Genomic DNA, 17,389 nt, shown 5'->3' with positions numbered 1-17,389 from the left:
TTACATAATGAGTTTGGAAGGAATGAGGACAGCCTCTTGGGAAGCTATCAAGCAGAATTTTTATGTCCTTTTTTAAATAGATATATTTTGTGTTTATTTTTGGTCTGTTCATGTGTTATGGCATTCAGTCTTGCTACATTGACCTCAAGGCCGCTAATCTCTGTATCCATCATAAGGCTCTATTTGCTCACGATTATTTGTTGCCAAGAGATTTAATATGTTATCTCAACCATTTATACTTTGTGTAGGTTCCTGAAGTGATTGCTCTAAATAATTTTAGGGAAATGCAGTTAGTATTAGTTCGGATGGTGTTTTATGCCTACCACCAATTTTAAATGTGTATTTTTATCAGCTGATGTCCAAAATGTTTTTAGCCTCCTCACTTATCTATAACCAATCTCCTGGCTAGAAGGCAGTTTTTGAACTGTCTTTGCCCTTAATTGGATTGGCAGAGGGTCAGGTGTAGGTAGGGTTTCTCTCCCAAAGGTAGGAAACCCCTTGTCTGCTCTGCCCTATGTACCTGCTTGACCCATATACTTTCTCTTCTTCTTAAATTCTTTCTCAGCTCTGGCATAAATATTGCTTCCAGTATCTCAATTTTACTAATGCTACACTCTGTCATAATGTGATCAAATTTGTGGCAGACGTTGCTAACTCCAGGTGAACAACATCTAGACCTAGGAACTGGTGACCTCACTGTACCTTAACCCCAAACCAACAAACCTACTGGCCCCATGCAGAGGTCAGTATTCCTCTTGGGGCTACTTCACTTTCAAATAACTGCTCCGGCTTCAGTTATTCAATCAACATTTCTGGAGCTTCACGTGCAGCTTGTGAACAGCATCTTTATTTATACCAATGGCTCTGAGGATGACCATGGTGTGGCGAAGCTTTTTTGCTGTCTGCAAAGAGCGTTTTAGGCATCTCCTTTCAGAACAGTGCTAACTTTTTTACTGTAGAGCTTTTGCGTCTGTCATTTGAATGACCATGTATTAAATTATCAAAAAGGGAGGGGGGGATTTCATCTACCATGATTTTTTTGTGGTCTTTCAATGAAATTTGATTGTACAAATTACAACATTAATTTGGAGAAACTTACAAGGTTTATGGCTCTCAAGATATAATACAAAGAGGAAGTTTTCGCTTAGTACTTACTGGATAGGAAACAAATGGACATATTATTAAGTTCTAACTGTTTTTATGACAAGTCAAAAGGGTTCAATTTACATTTGCTAGTATAAATGACCTTGTATCATATACTGACAAAGAAAAATTTGCTTTCCTTACTGATAATCCAAACATCGTACTTGAGCCCTGTATGAATTTGTCAACAAAAAGAACAATAAATGAAAAATTTGGGAAACATATTTGTGGCTTCTCAGAAAATATGTGAACTGAATGTTATAAATGCAGAGAGGGCGAATTAATTAGAAGTCGAATTGGGGATTGCATATTACAGATCTTCTCGAATGCTTAAATTCCCCACTATTTGCCCTACGTGTAATTACTGATTTTGGTGATGAAAGCATTTTCTAGGCTAATACACTAGGAGTAAAAATAGCTTCCACTAGCTGCAGTTTAACTTCACTCTTCTACAGAAAGGAAAAAAGTGTGTAACATAAAAATATTTGATCATCTCCCATATGAATTAAAGTTGCTGGCAGATAATAAGTGCATTTGGAAAAAGTTGGAAATATTTATGCTTGACATGTACCTCAACTCCATAGGTTAATTTCTATATATGTTGTTGAGTTATGTTTATTAGATTAAGATTAAAGTGAAAATAAAGCTATTATAATTGTAAACAGCCCAGATGTAGCCAGGTTTCTACAGAGAAAATAGCACACTCCACATCATAGCAAGTTGCCTCAAATAACGAATCATGGAACATGTAAATAAGTGACTGACTCTACCAAGTATCTGCAGTACATGTATATTGGGACTTTTGTAGGTATTTGCTGTAAGATCTGGAGGAGTAACTGGGGTGGTTGTGAAAGGTCCAACAGAGGAGACAACAACAAGTTTTCGAATGGAAGATAAAGGACCTGTTATTTCCATCAAATTCTCACCAAATCAGCAAGTTTTGGCTATACAACGCACAAAAACTTCAGTGGTAAGTGATCTTAAAGTACTAATCATATAACCACAAAAGGCTTATGTGATTTCTTGAGGCTGTAGCAATAAAGGAGAATGCTGCATAATAATGGCTCATGGGTAGTCCTTACAACACATCTCTGAAGCTCTGGCCTTGCATGTGAATATGTTAAATGTGATTTATGAATTTCTTAACAGTTCGGAACAGTCGTGAGAGCTATTAATATAAATTGCTCAAAAGGCTAAATGAGATATTTTAGACTCCCAGTATTGTGTGTCGTGTCATATTTTGTAAATGTTGTCACCTGTTCTATAGGAAATGACTCGGAACTTTTATGTATCATTTTGTGCTTCTGTATGTATTGTATTGTATTGTATTTTTTATTGGTCCTGTTGTCTACATAGCAGCTTATGCATAAGACATTGGACAAGTCAAGTTATAAATATACAGGCTGAAAGTCATTAAAAGGCATACATATTTAAGGTTACAATAACACACTTTACACGTAAGTATTTATATAACACATTTCATAAATTTAAATATTGTTCAATGGAGTAAAAGCAGTGATGCTGTAAATATGACTTAAGAGATTTTCCAAATGTATTGACCTCAGTGATAGCTTTTATGTTTTCAGGAAGTTTGTTATAAAGCTTAACTCCCATGTGAAAAGTACCTTTTTGGCACAGTGCTGTGCTGATTTGAGTCATATGTAAGTTTCTGTTTTGTCTGGTAAAGTGCTCATGTATATCACAATTTTTTTGCAGTCTCCGGTCCCTGCCTATTACATTTAATTTAAAGAACAAAAGGGTTTCCATAATGTATACACATGGTAATGGAGGAATACCAGATTTCTTAAACAGGGGTTTACAAGAGTCTCTAGGCTTGCACCCAAACAAGATTCTAATGGCCCTTTTTTGTAGTTTAAAAGTGCTATTAGCTGTTTTAGAGTTTCCCCAGAAGGTGACCCCATATCTAAGACGAGAATGTGTTTCCATGAAGTGAGAATATCAATAAAAAGCATTCCTCAAGTGACATGAACACCAAGAATATTTTGTAAATGACTCAAGATATTAAAACAAGATTTTTCTAGAAATGACAGTTTAGGAAGGATTATTTTGTCACAAAATCAATACTCATAATGTGTTTATTACAGAGATGGTAAACCAGCTTTGATGTTTGATAATTTGAACATCATGATTTTGTAATTGTATTCTAGAGGTCTTGTAAGTTGGTTCATTGATATAATGCATATTGATATTTCATAATGAAACAAAATATTTAAAAATGTAGAGAATGTACTGAGAGGGAAGTCTGGGACCTATGACTCACACAACTACATATCCACTTTTGCGTGAATATGGCATCATAGTGTGTGTTTTGTGTGAATGATAATGTTGATGTGTACTGATATCAGTATTTCTTTATTTGAAGGAATTCATCAACTTCCTGGGTGAAATGGACTCAGTGGAATATTCCCAAAGTTGTAAAGGAAAGAATACAACAATCTTAGGTTTTGTCTGGACCTATGTGAATGAAATAGTATTTGTTACTGATCATGGTGTGGAGCTGTTTCAGGTGATAATACAAAACTACAAAAAATCAAAAGAACAAAAAGATATATATATTTCATCAATTCTTTAACATTGTTGTTTTAAATTAATTTTAATTTTTTGTAGGTTGTCCCAGAAAAGCATACATTGAAGGCCCTCAAATCATACAGTCTCAGTGTTAACTGGTTTGTGTACTGCCCACAAAGTTGTCTTGTTCTACTCTCTTCTGGAACACTAGGGAATCAAGTACAACCTCTACATTTTAAGCAAGGCAGTATAAACAAACTCAACAAACTTGAGAGTGAGTAAACATGGAATGTAAATTTTTTTGTAAGTTTAAAGCTGAGCAATATTTGTAACTGGGTTTGGGTAGATAAACTTTGCTGCAATTAAAAAAAAAATATAGGGGAGTGCAGTGTTTTTCTTCCCAAAGGTGCATTTTTTGGGACATGTGCTTAGCAAAGATAGTCTCATCCTTATTGATGCCTATGTCAAAGCTATTGTCAATCTGCCAGCACCCAAGAAACTGAAGGAACTCAAGTCTGTTGTGGGTAAGATCTCATATTATGCTCAGTTCATTCCCCGGCCCACACACATCTGCCATCCTCTTAAAAGGCTTTTATAGAATGGAGTAAAGTTTTTCTGGCCTGCTTTTCAATTTCTCATGCAGTGTTTGTGCTGTGCTTTCTGCCTGGCTTCTTTTATATCAGATAAACCTTAAACTCTGGCCTGTGATGTGTTCCGGTCTGGCTTTGTTGAAGTCGTGCCCCATGGGAACCCAGATGGCATTGAACAGCCCATCGCATGCACTTTGGAGATGCTTTTTGCTGCACAGTGTAATTATTCAGAGATGGAAAAGGAGAAGCCAGCTGTTATTTTTGGAGTTAAAAGTTTCACGTTTTCTTGTACGGGGTCAGGGTTCTTCCTCATCACTGACCAAAAGCCACTGGTTTCCTTATTTGGTCATCATTCCAAGCTGCCTGAGAGGGCTGCCCATCGAGAGCAGAAATGGATCCCCTTTCTCAGTAGCTGTTGCTATGACATTCGTTACCACTTCACCATTCAGCATGCCAATGACAATGCACTACTGCACCTACCTGTGCGGTCCGATATGAAGTTTGATCAGGAGGAGGCTCTTGTGTGTGTGTGTTTGATGACGTCTTGCAGCAAGCCCTGTCAGAGTTTCTGTTGACAGTACAAGAGGTCACATCCAACATGGCCACTAATCCCATTCTTTGGAAAATCCTTTCAGTTGTCCAGTTTGATTAGCCCGAGCACATGTCTTTGGATACTGATCTGGCAAGGTGTATATTTTTTCTCTTGCATGATCAACTCACTGTTGTCCAGATGATCCTCATTCTTGCCATGGGCAAGCAATGCTGTTGAGTTGTTGTAGCTGTAGCATTGCGGCCTCACAAAGTCCAGTTGCTGCATGCATTGCACTGAGGAATGACTCTTATGATGACATTGGTGCCATATTACGTCTACTGGCCGGTGATCAAGTATGACATTGGACATCTGGTGCAGGCTTACAGGGCCTGTGGATGTAACCAGGATGCACCACTGTGCCAGTTTTCTCCGTGGATGGCCCTGGAGCACCCTTGGGACAGGATGCATGTCAGTCTCGCGGGTCTGTGTTTGAGTGGCCTGTGGTTGTTGGTGGTCAGTGGATTACCCCATTTGCTGTCTGCAGCCAAGCTATCCTCCACATCATTGACTGCCACTGTTTGTGTGTTGTCTGTTATTTTTTCCATTTGTAATGGTAGGTAATTTGTGTCACAGGGCTTTGAAAGATTTTGTCTTTGCTGTGATATCTGGCCTCTTGACTGCTGCCTTGTTTCATTTGGCTTATGACTCAGAGGTGGAGCTCTTCGCACGTACATTTAAGACCCAAATGAAGAAGTCTGTCTCTGCCTCTTTCCGCAGTGATGCATTCTCAAGTTTTTTGGTCGCATACCAGATGATGCTGGCTGATGGATGCAGTCCAGCAGAATGTTTTTGATGCAGTCCAGCAGAATGTTTTTATGGGCACCAGCGGTGGGGTCTCCTGCAGTGTAGTACACTGTGCTTTCCTCCCAGAGCTACCGTTTGCAGCTGATCCTTTGTGCTGGCAGCGGGATGGCTGCTGGATCTTGTGTTGAGCCATAAAGATCAGCAGTTTATTATGGTGGATGTAGGTAGGGAGCAGATGACCCATCATACAAATCAGTTGCACCCGTGTCCTGTTGTGGCATTGCTGCCGTGGTCTTCTGGTTAGCCGGGTGGCAGGGTTGGTCATGACATTCTTCCAGGGGCAGGCTCCCACTTGCAGTGGTGCATCCTCCCATTGCCACCCACTGTGTACCCTCCATTGTTCTGTTGCCTGCAGCCTCAGGCACCAGTGAGGGATTCTCATGCCTGTGGCTGCCAATGTGAAGCTTATGGATTTTGATCCACTCTTCTCCCCCTTTGCCTCCCCTCTCCCCTTGCTGATGGAGGTGGCCTCATCTCCACTGCTGCCAGTTGCCCCCCCCCCCCCCCCCCCACTCCATTTCCTCAGCCTACATGCCCTTTTGCCCTAGCCAGGAGTGGTTGGTCTTCTCTGTTCTCTGCCTCTGCAGCAAAGGTCACCGCCTAATTCTGGCCATTTTAGGCCTTATAATGCCTTTTCAGGGAGAGAGGAAGTTAGTATCCCCATAACGGACATTGTGATGAAGGGAGATGAGCTGGCATCTGTAGCACAGTGTAATAATGCAGAAACCTGCCATAGAGGGTACACATGATACATAGTATGGACAGACAGACCCTCTGACAGAAGTGTTTATGTGCATTTGATAGCAAGTTGGTGGTTCTGTGCTCCAGGGCTTATGCTGAGTTCAACTACTGTGGATCTCTCTTTGTGCTTCATCCTGAGTGTTGTTACCAAGTGCTCAGTTGTCAGCTGCCCATGCTAGGTACATGCTGAGCTTATCCCCATGTATGTCTCTGTTTGGTTTCAGATTTTCTGCTTCCCATAGACTGACTTGCATGGCGAGTTTTCATTTCTTCTCAGGGGCTTCTGTTCCTTGGTCATCATCAAGCCACTGTTGGCTTGTGCAGTAACTGTGCCAACAGTTTAGTGCAGTGTAGTGGCACTGTCACATCTGTGCAGATACTAAAAAGGGGAGTATGAGATAGGGGGTGTATACTGTAGCAAGAGACCAAGATTTGACTGCAGTAAATAGTTTCAAATCAATGTACACCAATGAGCCAAAACATTATGAACACCTGGTTAATATTGCATTGGTCCAGCTGTGCAATAGAATACAGCATTGATTCTGTGTGGAATGGATTAACCAGTTCTTGATAGGTTTTCGAAGGTACGTGGCAGCAGGTTTGTATGTACAGGTCATGAAATTCCAGTAAATTATGGACCAGTGATGTATGGGCGTGGAGCTGCCAGTTGATAGCATTCTGGATGTGTTCTATTGGGCTCAGATAATTCAAATTTGATGCCCAAAACATCAACGTCAGTTTGCTATCATGTCCATAAACTGTCTCTTGCATGGTTCTTGCCTTGTGACATGCACAATTATCCTGCTGAAAGACGCCAACACCATCAGGGAAAACACCAGGAATGAAGGGGGTCCACAATAATGTTCGCATAGTCTGCATGAGTCATGGTACCTTCAATTAGTAGCACAGATCCCTTGGAAGGAATGCTCCCCATAGCCTTACACTACCTCCATTGAGCTAACTGCCCATGTTTTGAGCAGCCGTTTGCACTAATGATGGCATGTCTGAATATGACCATTGAGCTGGTGCAACAAGAAACATCAGACCATTCAAAACATTTCCATTGATCCACAGTCCACTCTTGATGATCCTGTACCCACTGCAACCATGATTGATGGTTCTGTTGGATCAACATGGGAACAAATAGGGGCAATCTGCTGTGATGACCCATGTTCAGCAGTGTGCAGTGAACGGTATGCTGTGAAACACTTTTGCCTGCTCCAGCATTGTGCTCTGTCATCAGATTGCCACCTGTCCTGCTTTACACAGCAGGCAAGCTTCTAATTTTCATGTTTTGTGATGAAATGTGGACATATAAAACCTTGTCAGCTACTCAGGGTTGCAACATCCTTCAACCACTTTCCATAGGTGCTCATGACAGTAGCATGCAAACAGCCAACCAGCTGTGTCAGTTGTGAGATGTTTGCTGCTGGGTGCCAGGCCATAAGTCAAAGTCAGTTATGCCAGTGGATTTTCCCATTTGCAGCCTGTATTGTCATTAAAGTGATTCCCCTATTCATCTCTGTTTTGATATGATTTCTCAGTTTTTCATGGCTGATCATCTAGAAGCACACCATTTACCATCTGTTTCACTTACATACTTTCCTTTTTGTGTGCTGTGTCCACTACGCCACCGGGTAGCATTCAGCCTCTTGGTTGCTAATTGTCATAATGTTGCGGCTCATCAGTGTAGGCTGCAGTAGTTATTCAGAGATTAGAAAGGCTTGTAGGGAATAGACTAGGGTGTAAAATTGCATCAAACTAGTGTTCGGACTGAAAGCCACAACACGCACTGCATATTAGATGATACTTAAGTATTTGAAATTAGTGTGCTAATGAATAAAACCTGTACTATTATGTTGTTGTTACACTCACTGTTGACAAGAATTGGAGCTAATTTGGTTGTAATGTTCTTTTTATGTGCACTACAGTTGAGCTTCCTGTAATTCCAAAACCACCAAAGTTATGCCTTTTGGCAAGGGATGTAATATTGGCTGTGCTGTATGGACAACCAAGTATTGTTGTTCTTCGTCATCAACCTAGGGGTGTTGGCTCACCTGGCGCTGAAGTGGTTGTGTACACCATTCAAAAGTAAGAAAACACTCATAACTATCAAATTTCAGAGACTTCTAAAGCAAATAGACAAAATAAAATTTAATGGAATCTGAATTATCCATTTTATTGGCACCATAATTTTTTTCTAAACCAATGTCTGAGTTTGAGTTACAAATATCTGTCAGTGCTAGTATTGTGTAATATTTTCTTTTTTGTTTGAATAAAAAATTGTGATTGCTGGAGTTTCATGAGTTCTTTGCCAGACTCTTTAAAATTTTCAAAATTGCAACATTACCAGAGATTCCATAAGCTATGAGTTAAATTAATTTCTAAGATAACATAAGTTGCATATAAAATGCGATAAACTTGTAGGAAGGAAGTTGCATTTGTAATAATTTAGAAAGTTCTGCTCTGGGTGGAAAACAGCAAATAATTTTGTAATTTTTCTATGTTCTTGCAGGATGCTGATGGCAAAAAAGACTCACATTCTGCGATTGGATATGAGTGGGCGTTTTGCAATTAACGTTGTTGATAATTTGATTGTTGTTCATCATCAGGCATCAAAGGTAACTAGTAGATAACAATTTTTCACATCAACACCTTTGTAAAGGGAGAAAAAGTCAGTTTAAATTTAAATTAGAGTTTTAAAAGGTTTCTGTAGGATATTAGCAATTGTACACTGAAGGAGAAAAATATGTAGGAAACTAAGAGTGAGTTTTATTCAACTGCTGGAGATTACACAAAGTAGTACAGACATTGTCAAATTTCTTTCACTTATTGCAGTAATTATATTTCCTTCTTGTGTCTACTTTCGACCTATGCCATAATTGGAGAGCAGTTGTCCTGTCTGTATAGACATGCTGTTTTTTTTCTTTGACGCAATGACTCTGTATTACTGTCACTTTGGTAAGTAAACTAACATAATTTCTTGACGTAGAGGAATCATCTTGTAAATGCTGTGACATACAATCATTCTAAATTTCACTGTTTATAGTAAATGTTTTCATAAATAATAAAGTCAGTTTTCAATAACCCTTGCTTTTTACTCCTTCAATTTGAAACTCCTGGCACACATTGCTATTCTCTCATGGATCCATCGCATTTTTAACATTGCTACCTGTGCTATACTTGGACCCCAAGAGTCTCGTTCGTATGATCAGCCAATCTGTAAGATGTGCTGGTCTGTTATCTTATGGTTACTTCAGTTGCAACTACAAAACTAGTGATTTAGATGTATAATGAAATCAATTTATGGATGAACAAGGAAATTATGTGTTATTTCTGTAAAATTGTGAAAAAGAACCTTTTTCACCATAATTCTGATCAGTACAAGTTGGCAGAAGTTAGAAACCTTCATCTGGATTGCATTTTTGCTCTTTAACGATAGCATAATGTTTTATAGTAGGTTGAATTTTATATCGTATCTGTTGCTACAAATAGAAACCACATTTGTACATGAATGGTTCTATAATGGGCTTTCATGAAACCTTTTTGCTTTTGTGTGCAATTTTTACCATACCAGATGAATGGTATAAATTGAAATGTGTTAGTACTGCATATGACACTTTTTCCCCTCAGTGGTTGTTTTTAGTTTTAAATATATTATGTGCTGTCTGAAAGTACTCATCTTCTTCTAATGTCACCCAGGTAAGCTAAAAGATTGTACACCCCTGATGTAGAAGGAGGCAAGTAATGAGGCGTCACTGTTCTATAATAACAAAGTTATAAAGTTACTGTGACAGTGCAAGCAGCTGTGTAGTAGATTAAGAATAAGTTAACCTTTGAGAAATGAAAGTAAAAAGAAGAGTTCAGTTAATTAAAAAGAAAGTGTCCTATAAAGAAGTTTTTTGCTTTGCATCACATTATGCAATGAAATTAAATTTCCTGATAGATTAAAACTATGTACCAGACTTGGACTCTTAATGCAAAGTGGTAGAGTTACTGGTAGAACTGAAGCTGTGAAGACAGGTTAAGAGTTGTATGGATAACTCAGCTGGTAACAACACTTCCTTTGAGAGTCAGTGGAACACTTAAGAGTCCAGAACTTTCATACAGTTTTAATTTGCCAGGAAGTTTCATAAATGTGCAGACTCCACTGCAGTGTGAGAGATTAATTGGGAATTTTGCTTCCAATTCAATCTTGTGTCCACAGATGCAATGGAACACGAAAAAGATTTGACAAGAGCCATTAGGTAGTGAGTATTAAGTGTAGGTTGTGAACAATGGTATTCTCTTTCTGTGGCTGTAGAAAGCAAACAGAAATGGTGGGGTTGTCATAGAATGGGAGACAAGAAACATAAAGGTTCAGAGAATCCCACTGCATTTAACTGGCTAATTTTCTTTGGTGATAATGTCTGGAGAACTGGTGGATATTAAACCCTAATTTTCCTTCTGGAGAACTGGTCTGGTGTTTTCTTTTTTCACTTTCTTTTTCAGTTTTACATATATTTTTGTAACTTTTCTAAAAATGTAATATTTATCACAGTTACGTTTTCTGGTTATCTTTGCTCCCATTCTATCTATGTTTGCTGTTGTATTTGTATTGTGTAATGCTGCTTGAATTACTTGTGTAATGGACATAACTCTATTATGTGATTACAGACATCTATGCTCTTTGACATCAACATGAATGGAGAATCAGATGGCTTTGTGTCATATCATCAGCCAGTAGCAAATCCAAGGCCAATTAAACCATTCAGCCTCCGACTTCCACCTGCCACAACGACACAGGTTCTGAATGAACCTGCACAAATGAGCTGTGATCTCTGTATCCTTCAGACTTCTGTGTTGTATGTGTATCAGTTGTTATTATTTTTGTATCAAAGAAATGGACAACTTATATGTGACTAATATATAAAGAAATTATCATAATTGTTTAGTCATATAAAGGTTTATTTATTAATTTAGTTTATAACAGTGTCAACAGTGCAAGATAGCGTTACTCTGTTGGAGGGCGGGGAGGTCAGGAGTTGCCTTGCCGGGGCTCCCGATATAACCCCCTCACCCCAGGCATATGGGTTCTCTAGTGGGAGCAGGAGCAAATCTAGTCACACTCAGGATGGAAGCAATTGCTTTATTTCTTAGGTTCAGCCTACAACAGTTGCCAGCACAGCAGACTGCCAAGGCTTGCTGGTGCTGTGCCCCAACAGTGGCTGGTGACAGAAGTGATGGCATCTGGGGAGTGAACCCAAGTCCCAACATCTGGCTTGTGGCACCTGGTGATGGCAGATGCTACGTGGGTCAGTGGCTATAAGGGTCCTAATTTGACCTTTGTTCGTTTGGAGCCAATGCTGATCTGTATGGCAGGCGGTCCTGTAAGATGACAGTCGATGATGGCTGCACCAGTGGATGGTGTGGTAGTCTGCTCCACAGTGGTCACCAATTTGGTGCGCAGCCAGTGTTTAAATGAAGCTGGGTCAGGCATGTTGACATGCAGATTTCCCGTGCGTTGCATAGCTCCCCTGTCACAGTGCTGCAGCTGCATCTTGGATTTCGGTAACACTGCTGGTTGTTGATTGAGTGGTCGTACCAACATATTGAGAGCACGCTAGATGATGTAATGCTGTAATGAGTGATTATTGCAAGCAATACAATTGCAGCAAGGGTTGCTTGTGTTGGTGAAGATGCCTTCATTTCTTCCCTCTTTGAAGAATTTTACCCCCTGTATTCCATGCTGTGGTTGTAACTGTATAGCTTCCTTTTTGCACTAAGAACGATCACACATTATAGTCGCAATATTATGATAAGGAATGTTGCTACTCACCAGATAGCGGAGATGCTGAGTCATAGATAGGCACAACAAGAAGACTGTCACAAATAAATAAAGCTCAGTGTGGTTTCTGTTGGCTGAGACTGTAGGCATGTACGTGGATGTGTGTTGTGTTTTTCTATGTCTATTGTTGACAAAGACCTTAATGGCCGAATGCTTTATTTATTTGTGACAGTCCTTTTGTTGTGCCTGTCTGTGACTCAGCATCTCCGCTGTATGGTGAGTAGCAGCTTTCCTTTTCATAATATTGTTACATTCCATCCTGGATTTTCCACATTATAATCAGTGAAGGCAGGCAAGCCTCCTATACTTGCAAGTATTGATGAATTACTTATTTTATATGTACTGGTCAAAATATTATATATTAGCAGAGACAGTTCTGATTTTTCCAGTTGTACCATTTTTCCATAAGGACCAACATTGTAGGTAGGTAAAAGGATGGTAAGGGTGGGATTTGGATTGCTCTATGCATATGGTAACAAAAGGCAGCACCTGTCATGATAAAGACTAAGAGACTGATTTAAATAGAAGTTACTAATGCAAGGAGTTGTTGATGATATTCTTGAAATATTGCCTTACCTGACCCAATAGCTGTTCCATTGAAATTCAATTATCCTGAGCTGCTACGATTTCATCCAGGGAAGCAAAACGTGTTGAGTGCTAGGTGGGGTTTAAGTATGTTAGGTTTTCACTGTACAGAAACTCAAAAGGAAGACTGGTGGGTAGGTAAAGCAATGAATAGGTAGTTTTCAGTATTGTGATTCATGCCATAGCTGAAATGTACAGTCAATGTCTTCCCCCAGCTAAGACGATCAACCTCATGACCTCTGTGCATATGGAGATGCATGTGCTACTGCAGATGTACTTTTTTCATTTTGCCTTTACCTCCTACCACTTCTTTCCTCTCCTTCAAGGAAACTGCTTGCAACTGTGGCAGAGCTTCTGGGGTTTTTTGCTCCACATGCACCACAGTAGTGTGTGCTGGGAGATGGAGTGTCATTTAACCACCTGATATGGCCACCTGCTATTGCTTAATGAATTTCTTTGTTTTATACTTAGGAACATAGGGTTCTTCAACATCACCCATTTTCTGATGTGGAATTTAGGCAGTTTTATTTTGCTATTTGCGCATTTTCTTGCCATTCTAGTACTTTGGTATTTGCTTTCTTTAAGTGACATCACATCTCTGTTACCATTTTTGTAAAACTTTGGATACTTGACCACATCCTTGCCAGTGGGTGGTTTACATAATCTGAAAGGGGAAGGCATTTTCTGTCCTTAGAAAACTTCATAGGGTAACAGTTCTACACTCTTATGCACGTGTAAGTTGTTTGCTGCTACTACATATGGTAGAAAAGCATCCCAATAACTATGGTGACAATTCCTGTAGTAAGTCAACATTTTACTTATATTCTTGTGCATTCGCTGTTCTTCTATTAATCCGCAGATGCAGTGTTCTTGTCTGTAACTTCCAACTGTGCAGAAGCCAGTATCATTGCTTGATCACTTCAAATGTAAAATTAGCTCCATGATTGGTTATCACGATTTTTGGTGTCCCAGACTTCAAGATCCAATGGTTAACCATTGTCTGAGCTGCCATCTCTGCTTGGTTATTTGGTATAGCAATCATAGATACAGAGGGCGTTCCTGAAATGTTGCAATAAACTTTGGGGGGGGGGGGGGGGGGGGAGTTTGTAGAGGGTGTCTTGAGGAACAAATCTAGGAGAGGAATCTGTTTTTGGAAACGTCATCCAATGAAGCTACATAGCTTGGAAGTTACAGGTGCCAGTGCCTGCCACTACGCTACACATCCAGCATCAAATGTGACTTTGTACACTAACAGACCATGAGCGTAATGTCTCGTGATGTTGGTTATTCAGTGATCGTGATTGATTGCCACAATCACCAGTGGAAGATGGAGCTAGCTGCTGCTTAGAAAGACTTTGTCTCTTATGAATGGGATGCTTTGTTGCCTCAGAGCAGTTTATTTTACTGTTGGAACCCTCTTAAACCTCCAATGTTTCTTGGTTCACAGGATAAAAATAAACTGGAGATGGGATCCTGTGTTCAAAACCATAATCCTCCAAAGCAGCAGAGCATCACATCTGTAGGAGACAAGGCCTGTCTGCGTAACAGCCCGCTCCATCTTCTCCACTGGCTATAGTAGCAATCAGTTGTGATCACTGAAAAACAAAGTGTTGTGAGAGTTCTGCGTATAGTCTGTCAGCATACAAAGTCACATTTGCTGCTGAAGGGGTGGTGTAGTTACAGGTGCTGTTACTTACAACTTTGGTGCTCTGTAGCGTCACTGACATGGACTCCTATCCTCGATTTGTTCCTCAAGACACCTTCTACAACCCCCTCGAGGTTTGTGCAACATTTCTGGTCTACCCTGTATGTGTGAGAAGTGATCAATGATGGTTAAAACACAGCAATTCCCACTTGTGTTGTGTGAAGGGCTCAAGAATATCTATACCAATCATTTGAAATGATGGCTGGCCTCTGGTAATCTCTGGAGTGTTACCTGCTGATGGCTAAGCTCCACCCTTTTTGCACAGTGTACGGAGTCCGTAGTGCACAGTCATTCATGCCCTGCCAAGGTAGGATTGTGAGCCACTTTGGTACCTTGCCGCATAAACTTGCTGATATGAATATACGTCAACTGTGCTTAGTCAGTTTATAAAGAACCCCATTGTCAGCACAGAACTGCGTTTGTGCTGCGAACTGCTAACAATCTGGGTCAGTGTCTTTCGCCATCCATCTGCAGAAATGCCAATATGCTCTATTGCGCACACTTTCCAACTGAGGTTGTCAGTGTTAGTGCAAGTTTTCCAGAGGCAGTGTGTAACTTCAAAGGTAAATTCATTAAGACATAATGCTCATTGGGTCAGGTGGCTAGCCAGATCCTTCTAGCCCATAAGCCATTTTAATTATGTATGACCTATAACTCATTTGAAATTCATGCCAAGCAAATAACAACAGAAATATGTGATATGATTAGTCAGGTTGAGCATCTCTTGTTCCGAGGTTGAGCATCTCTTTTTTTGTGGTATAATAATTATTCTTTGCCTTGTTTAGTTGCATGGCAGCACTGACTGTCATGTGCTCTCCTCCGTCTATTTGTTGAGTTAATATGCATCCTAAGGCATGATTGATAGATTGCATAACAATATGAATTGCTTCTAGCAATCTGGGAAACAAGGTCCAGACAGTGGTGAGTAAGTCCTTCAACTGCACAAAGGCTTCTTTGCAGTTCAGTGACCAGTGGAAAATTACCCCCTTCTTCAGCGGGTATGTGAGGGGCCTCACTACTTCCTCAAATTTTGGCATGAAATGTTAGTGGTAGTTAACCAAACCTAAAAAAGGCTGCAGATCCTATTCTCAATCAGAAGCACAAAATTCCCACATGACTCTGTTTGCACACCAGACTATCCAATAACATGGCCTAAGTAGCAAACTTCCTTTGGGACAAGGTGGTAGTTCATCAAACTCAGTGTTAGATGTTTGCACATCATCTTAGCCCATAGTATGGCCTAAATAGCAAACCTCCTTTGGGACAAAATGGTATTTCTCCAAACTCATTGTCAGCTGTAATGCTTGTAGTTGAGTAGACACATCCAGTAACCATACTACGCACTCTGTGATGTTCTTGGGAAACACTGCAACATCATGCAAGTATATCGTGCACTGCCTTGGTTTCAGGCCTTTTAGCACTCCATCTAACCGGTGTTGGAGTGTTGCTGGCACATTCTTCAATCCAAACAGCATTTGTCGGAACTGATAATGCTGGATTGAACTGTAATTCTAGTGCTACTTCCAATTGATGGAACCTGCTTCAAAATCCATGATTGTAAAATATCACCATTAGTTACACATTTAAATGTAGACAGTCACAAGAAAACTGAAATGGCTTACTCCCATCTGTGCTTTTCTTTGGTAGAATTACCACTGGTGGCTGCTAAGGGCTGGTACTTTCTTCTATAATCCCATCACAGAGCTGCTGATTTATAAACTCTTCCAACACTGATTGAAAGTGATGTGAAATTCGATATGCTGCATTGTTGGCAATGATCTGTGAGAGCAAAACACCTCCGCGTAGTATTCTAACAATTTTTCATTTTCTCCTTATCTCCTCTTTGTAAATGCAACACTTTCTCCTGCACTGTGACTAAAATGGCAGATTGTCCTGGCTTAGAGTACTCTATAGTTAACTTTTTATTCAAATCTTCCTCCTCCAGTACCTGTATATTGGCTGTCAGGACATCTTGTGATAGTGCCACTACCTGAATCAAAATTATCCATAGTGATGGGCACTATCTGTCTTCCACAGCCTTTTGCACTTTGTCCATTACATCAGTATCCACTAAACATTGAGTGCCAAATCCATTTGCCTAGAATAGCTTTTGCACCTTTCAGTATTTTATCTTGAGAGTCAATTCTAAGGGACTGTGCACACAGTTTAGGTGGCTTCTCCTGGCCTATTGGGTTGCCTTGTAGCAGCAGTAGTACCTAAATGGAATGATGTGCCATCCAGCTCTGTTATCCACCATTCTAGATCAACTTTCTGCTTGATGGTTACTCAGAAAATCCAGTCGAAATATGACATAAAAGCTGCTGCCAATGTTGGAAGTACTTCCAAGGAAGCCCAGTAGTCTTTCTTACTTGCTCATAGATTACTGAATGAGTGCACATCACATCCCCTCACTCCTTACGCCACTCAGTTTGCAATGAGGCAAGTCCAAATTTCTTACACCAGGCACATATTGACTTACCATGGAAACCTGTGACCAATACTCAGGAAACACATATTCTTTCTCTTACACAGCTGGTCATACAATATCCGCCACTAATTTTGTACACAACTTTCCTCTGCTTACATTTATTGGGAACACTACACAGTGGCTGCAACATTACCATTTCTGTTTAATTTTGGCTCCATCTAGCCTTTGTATGTGAAAACCTCCACTGACATTGTTGGACCAAATGTGCAACTTGTTAATAATCCCACTCTGAGGTTTCCTGCAGTTGTGCTGAATATGCCCAGGCTAACCATACTTATAATGTGTGACTTATGTATTAAATACCCACCTCCTCTCTTTGGGACTGGTCACTACATCTATTTCTGACAGAGCTGCTACAGTTGCCACAACCTCAGTCAGTGATTTC

General features: G+C 40.1%; 1 protein-coding gene across 2 annotated transcripts in view; it reads left to right on the top strand.

Moving 5' to 3' along the window:
• Positions 1-17,389, top strand: part of LOC124606866 (regulator of MON1-CCZ1 complex) — a 97,613-nt gene that overhangs the window by 12,994 nt on the left and 67,230 nt on the right. For both annotated transcript variants that reach the window (XM_047138953.1, XM_047138954.1), the window contains exons 2-7: positions 1,952-2,113; positions 3,527-3,670; positions 3,772-3,946; positions 8,331-8,490; positions 8,915-9,020; positions 11,056-11,221. In XM_047138953.1, the coding sequence (XP_046994909.1) occupies positions 1,952-2,113; positions 3,527-3,670; positions 3,772-3,946; positions 8,331-8,490; positions 8,915-9,020; positions 11,056-11,221 (913 nt within the window). The remainder of the gene's footprint in view (positions 1-1,951; positions 2,114-3,526; positions 3,671-3,771; positions 3,947-8,330; positions 8,491-8,914; positions 9,021-11,055; positions 11,222-17,389) is intronic.

Source organism: Schistocerca americana, chromosome 3 (genome assembly GCF_021461395.2).
Source record: "Schistocerca americana isolate TAMUIC-IGC-003095 chromosome 3, iqSchAmer2.1, whole genome shotgun sequence".
Taxonomy (NCBI): domain Eukaryota; kingdom Metazoa; phylum Arthropoda; class Insecta; order Orthoptera; family Acrididae; genus Schistocerca; species Schistocerca americana.
The sequence above is the reverse complement of the archived record's forward strand: the minus strand, read 5'-3'. Positions and strand labels throughout refer to the sequence as shown.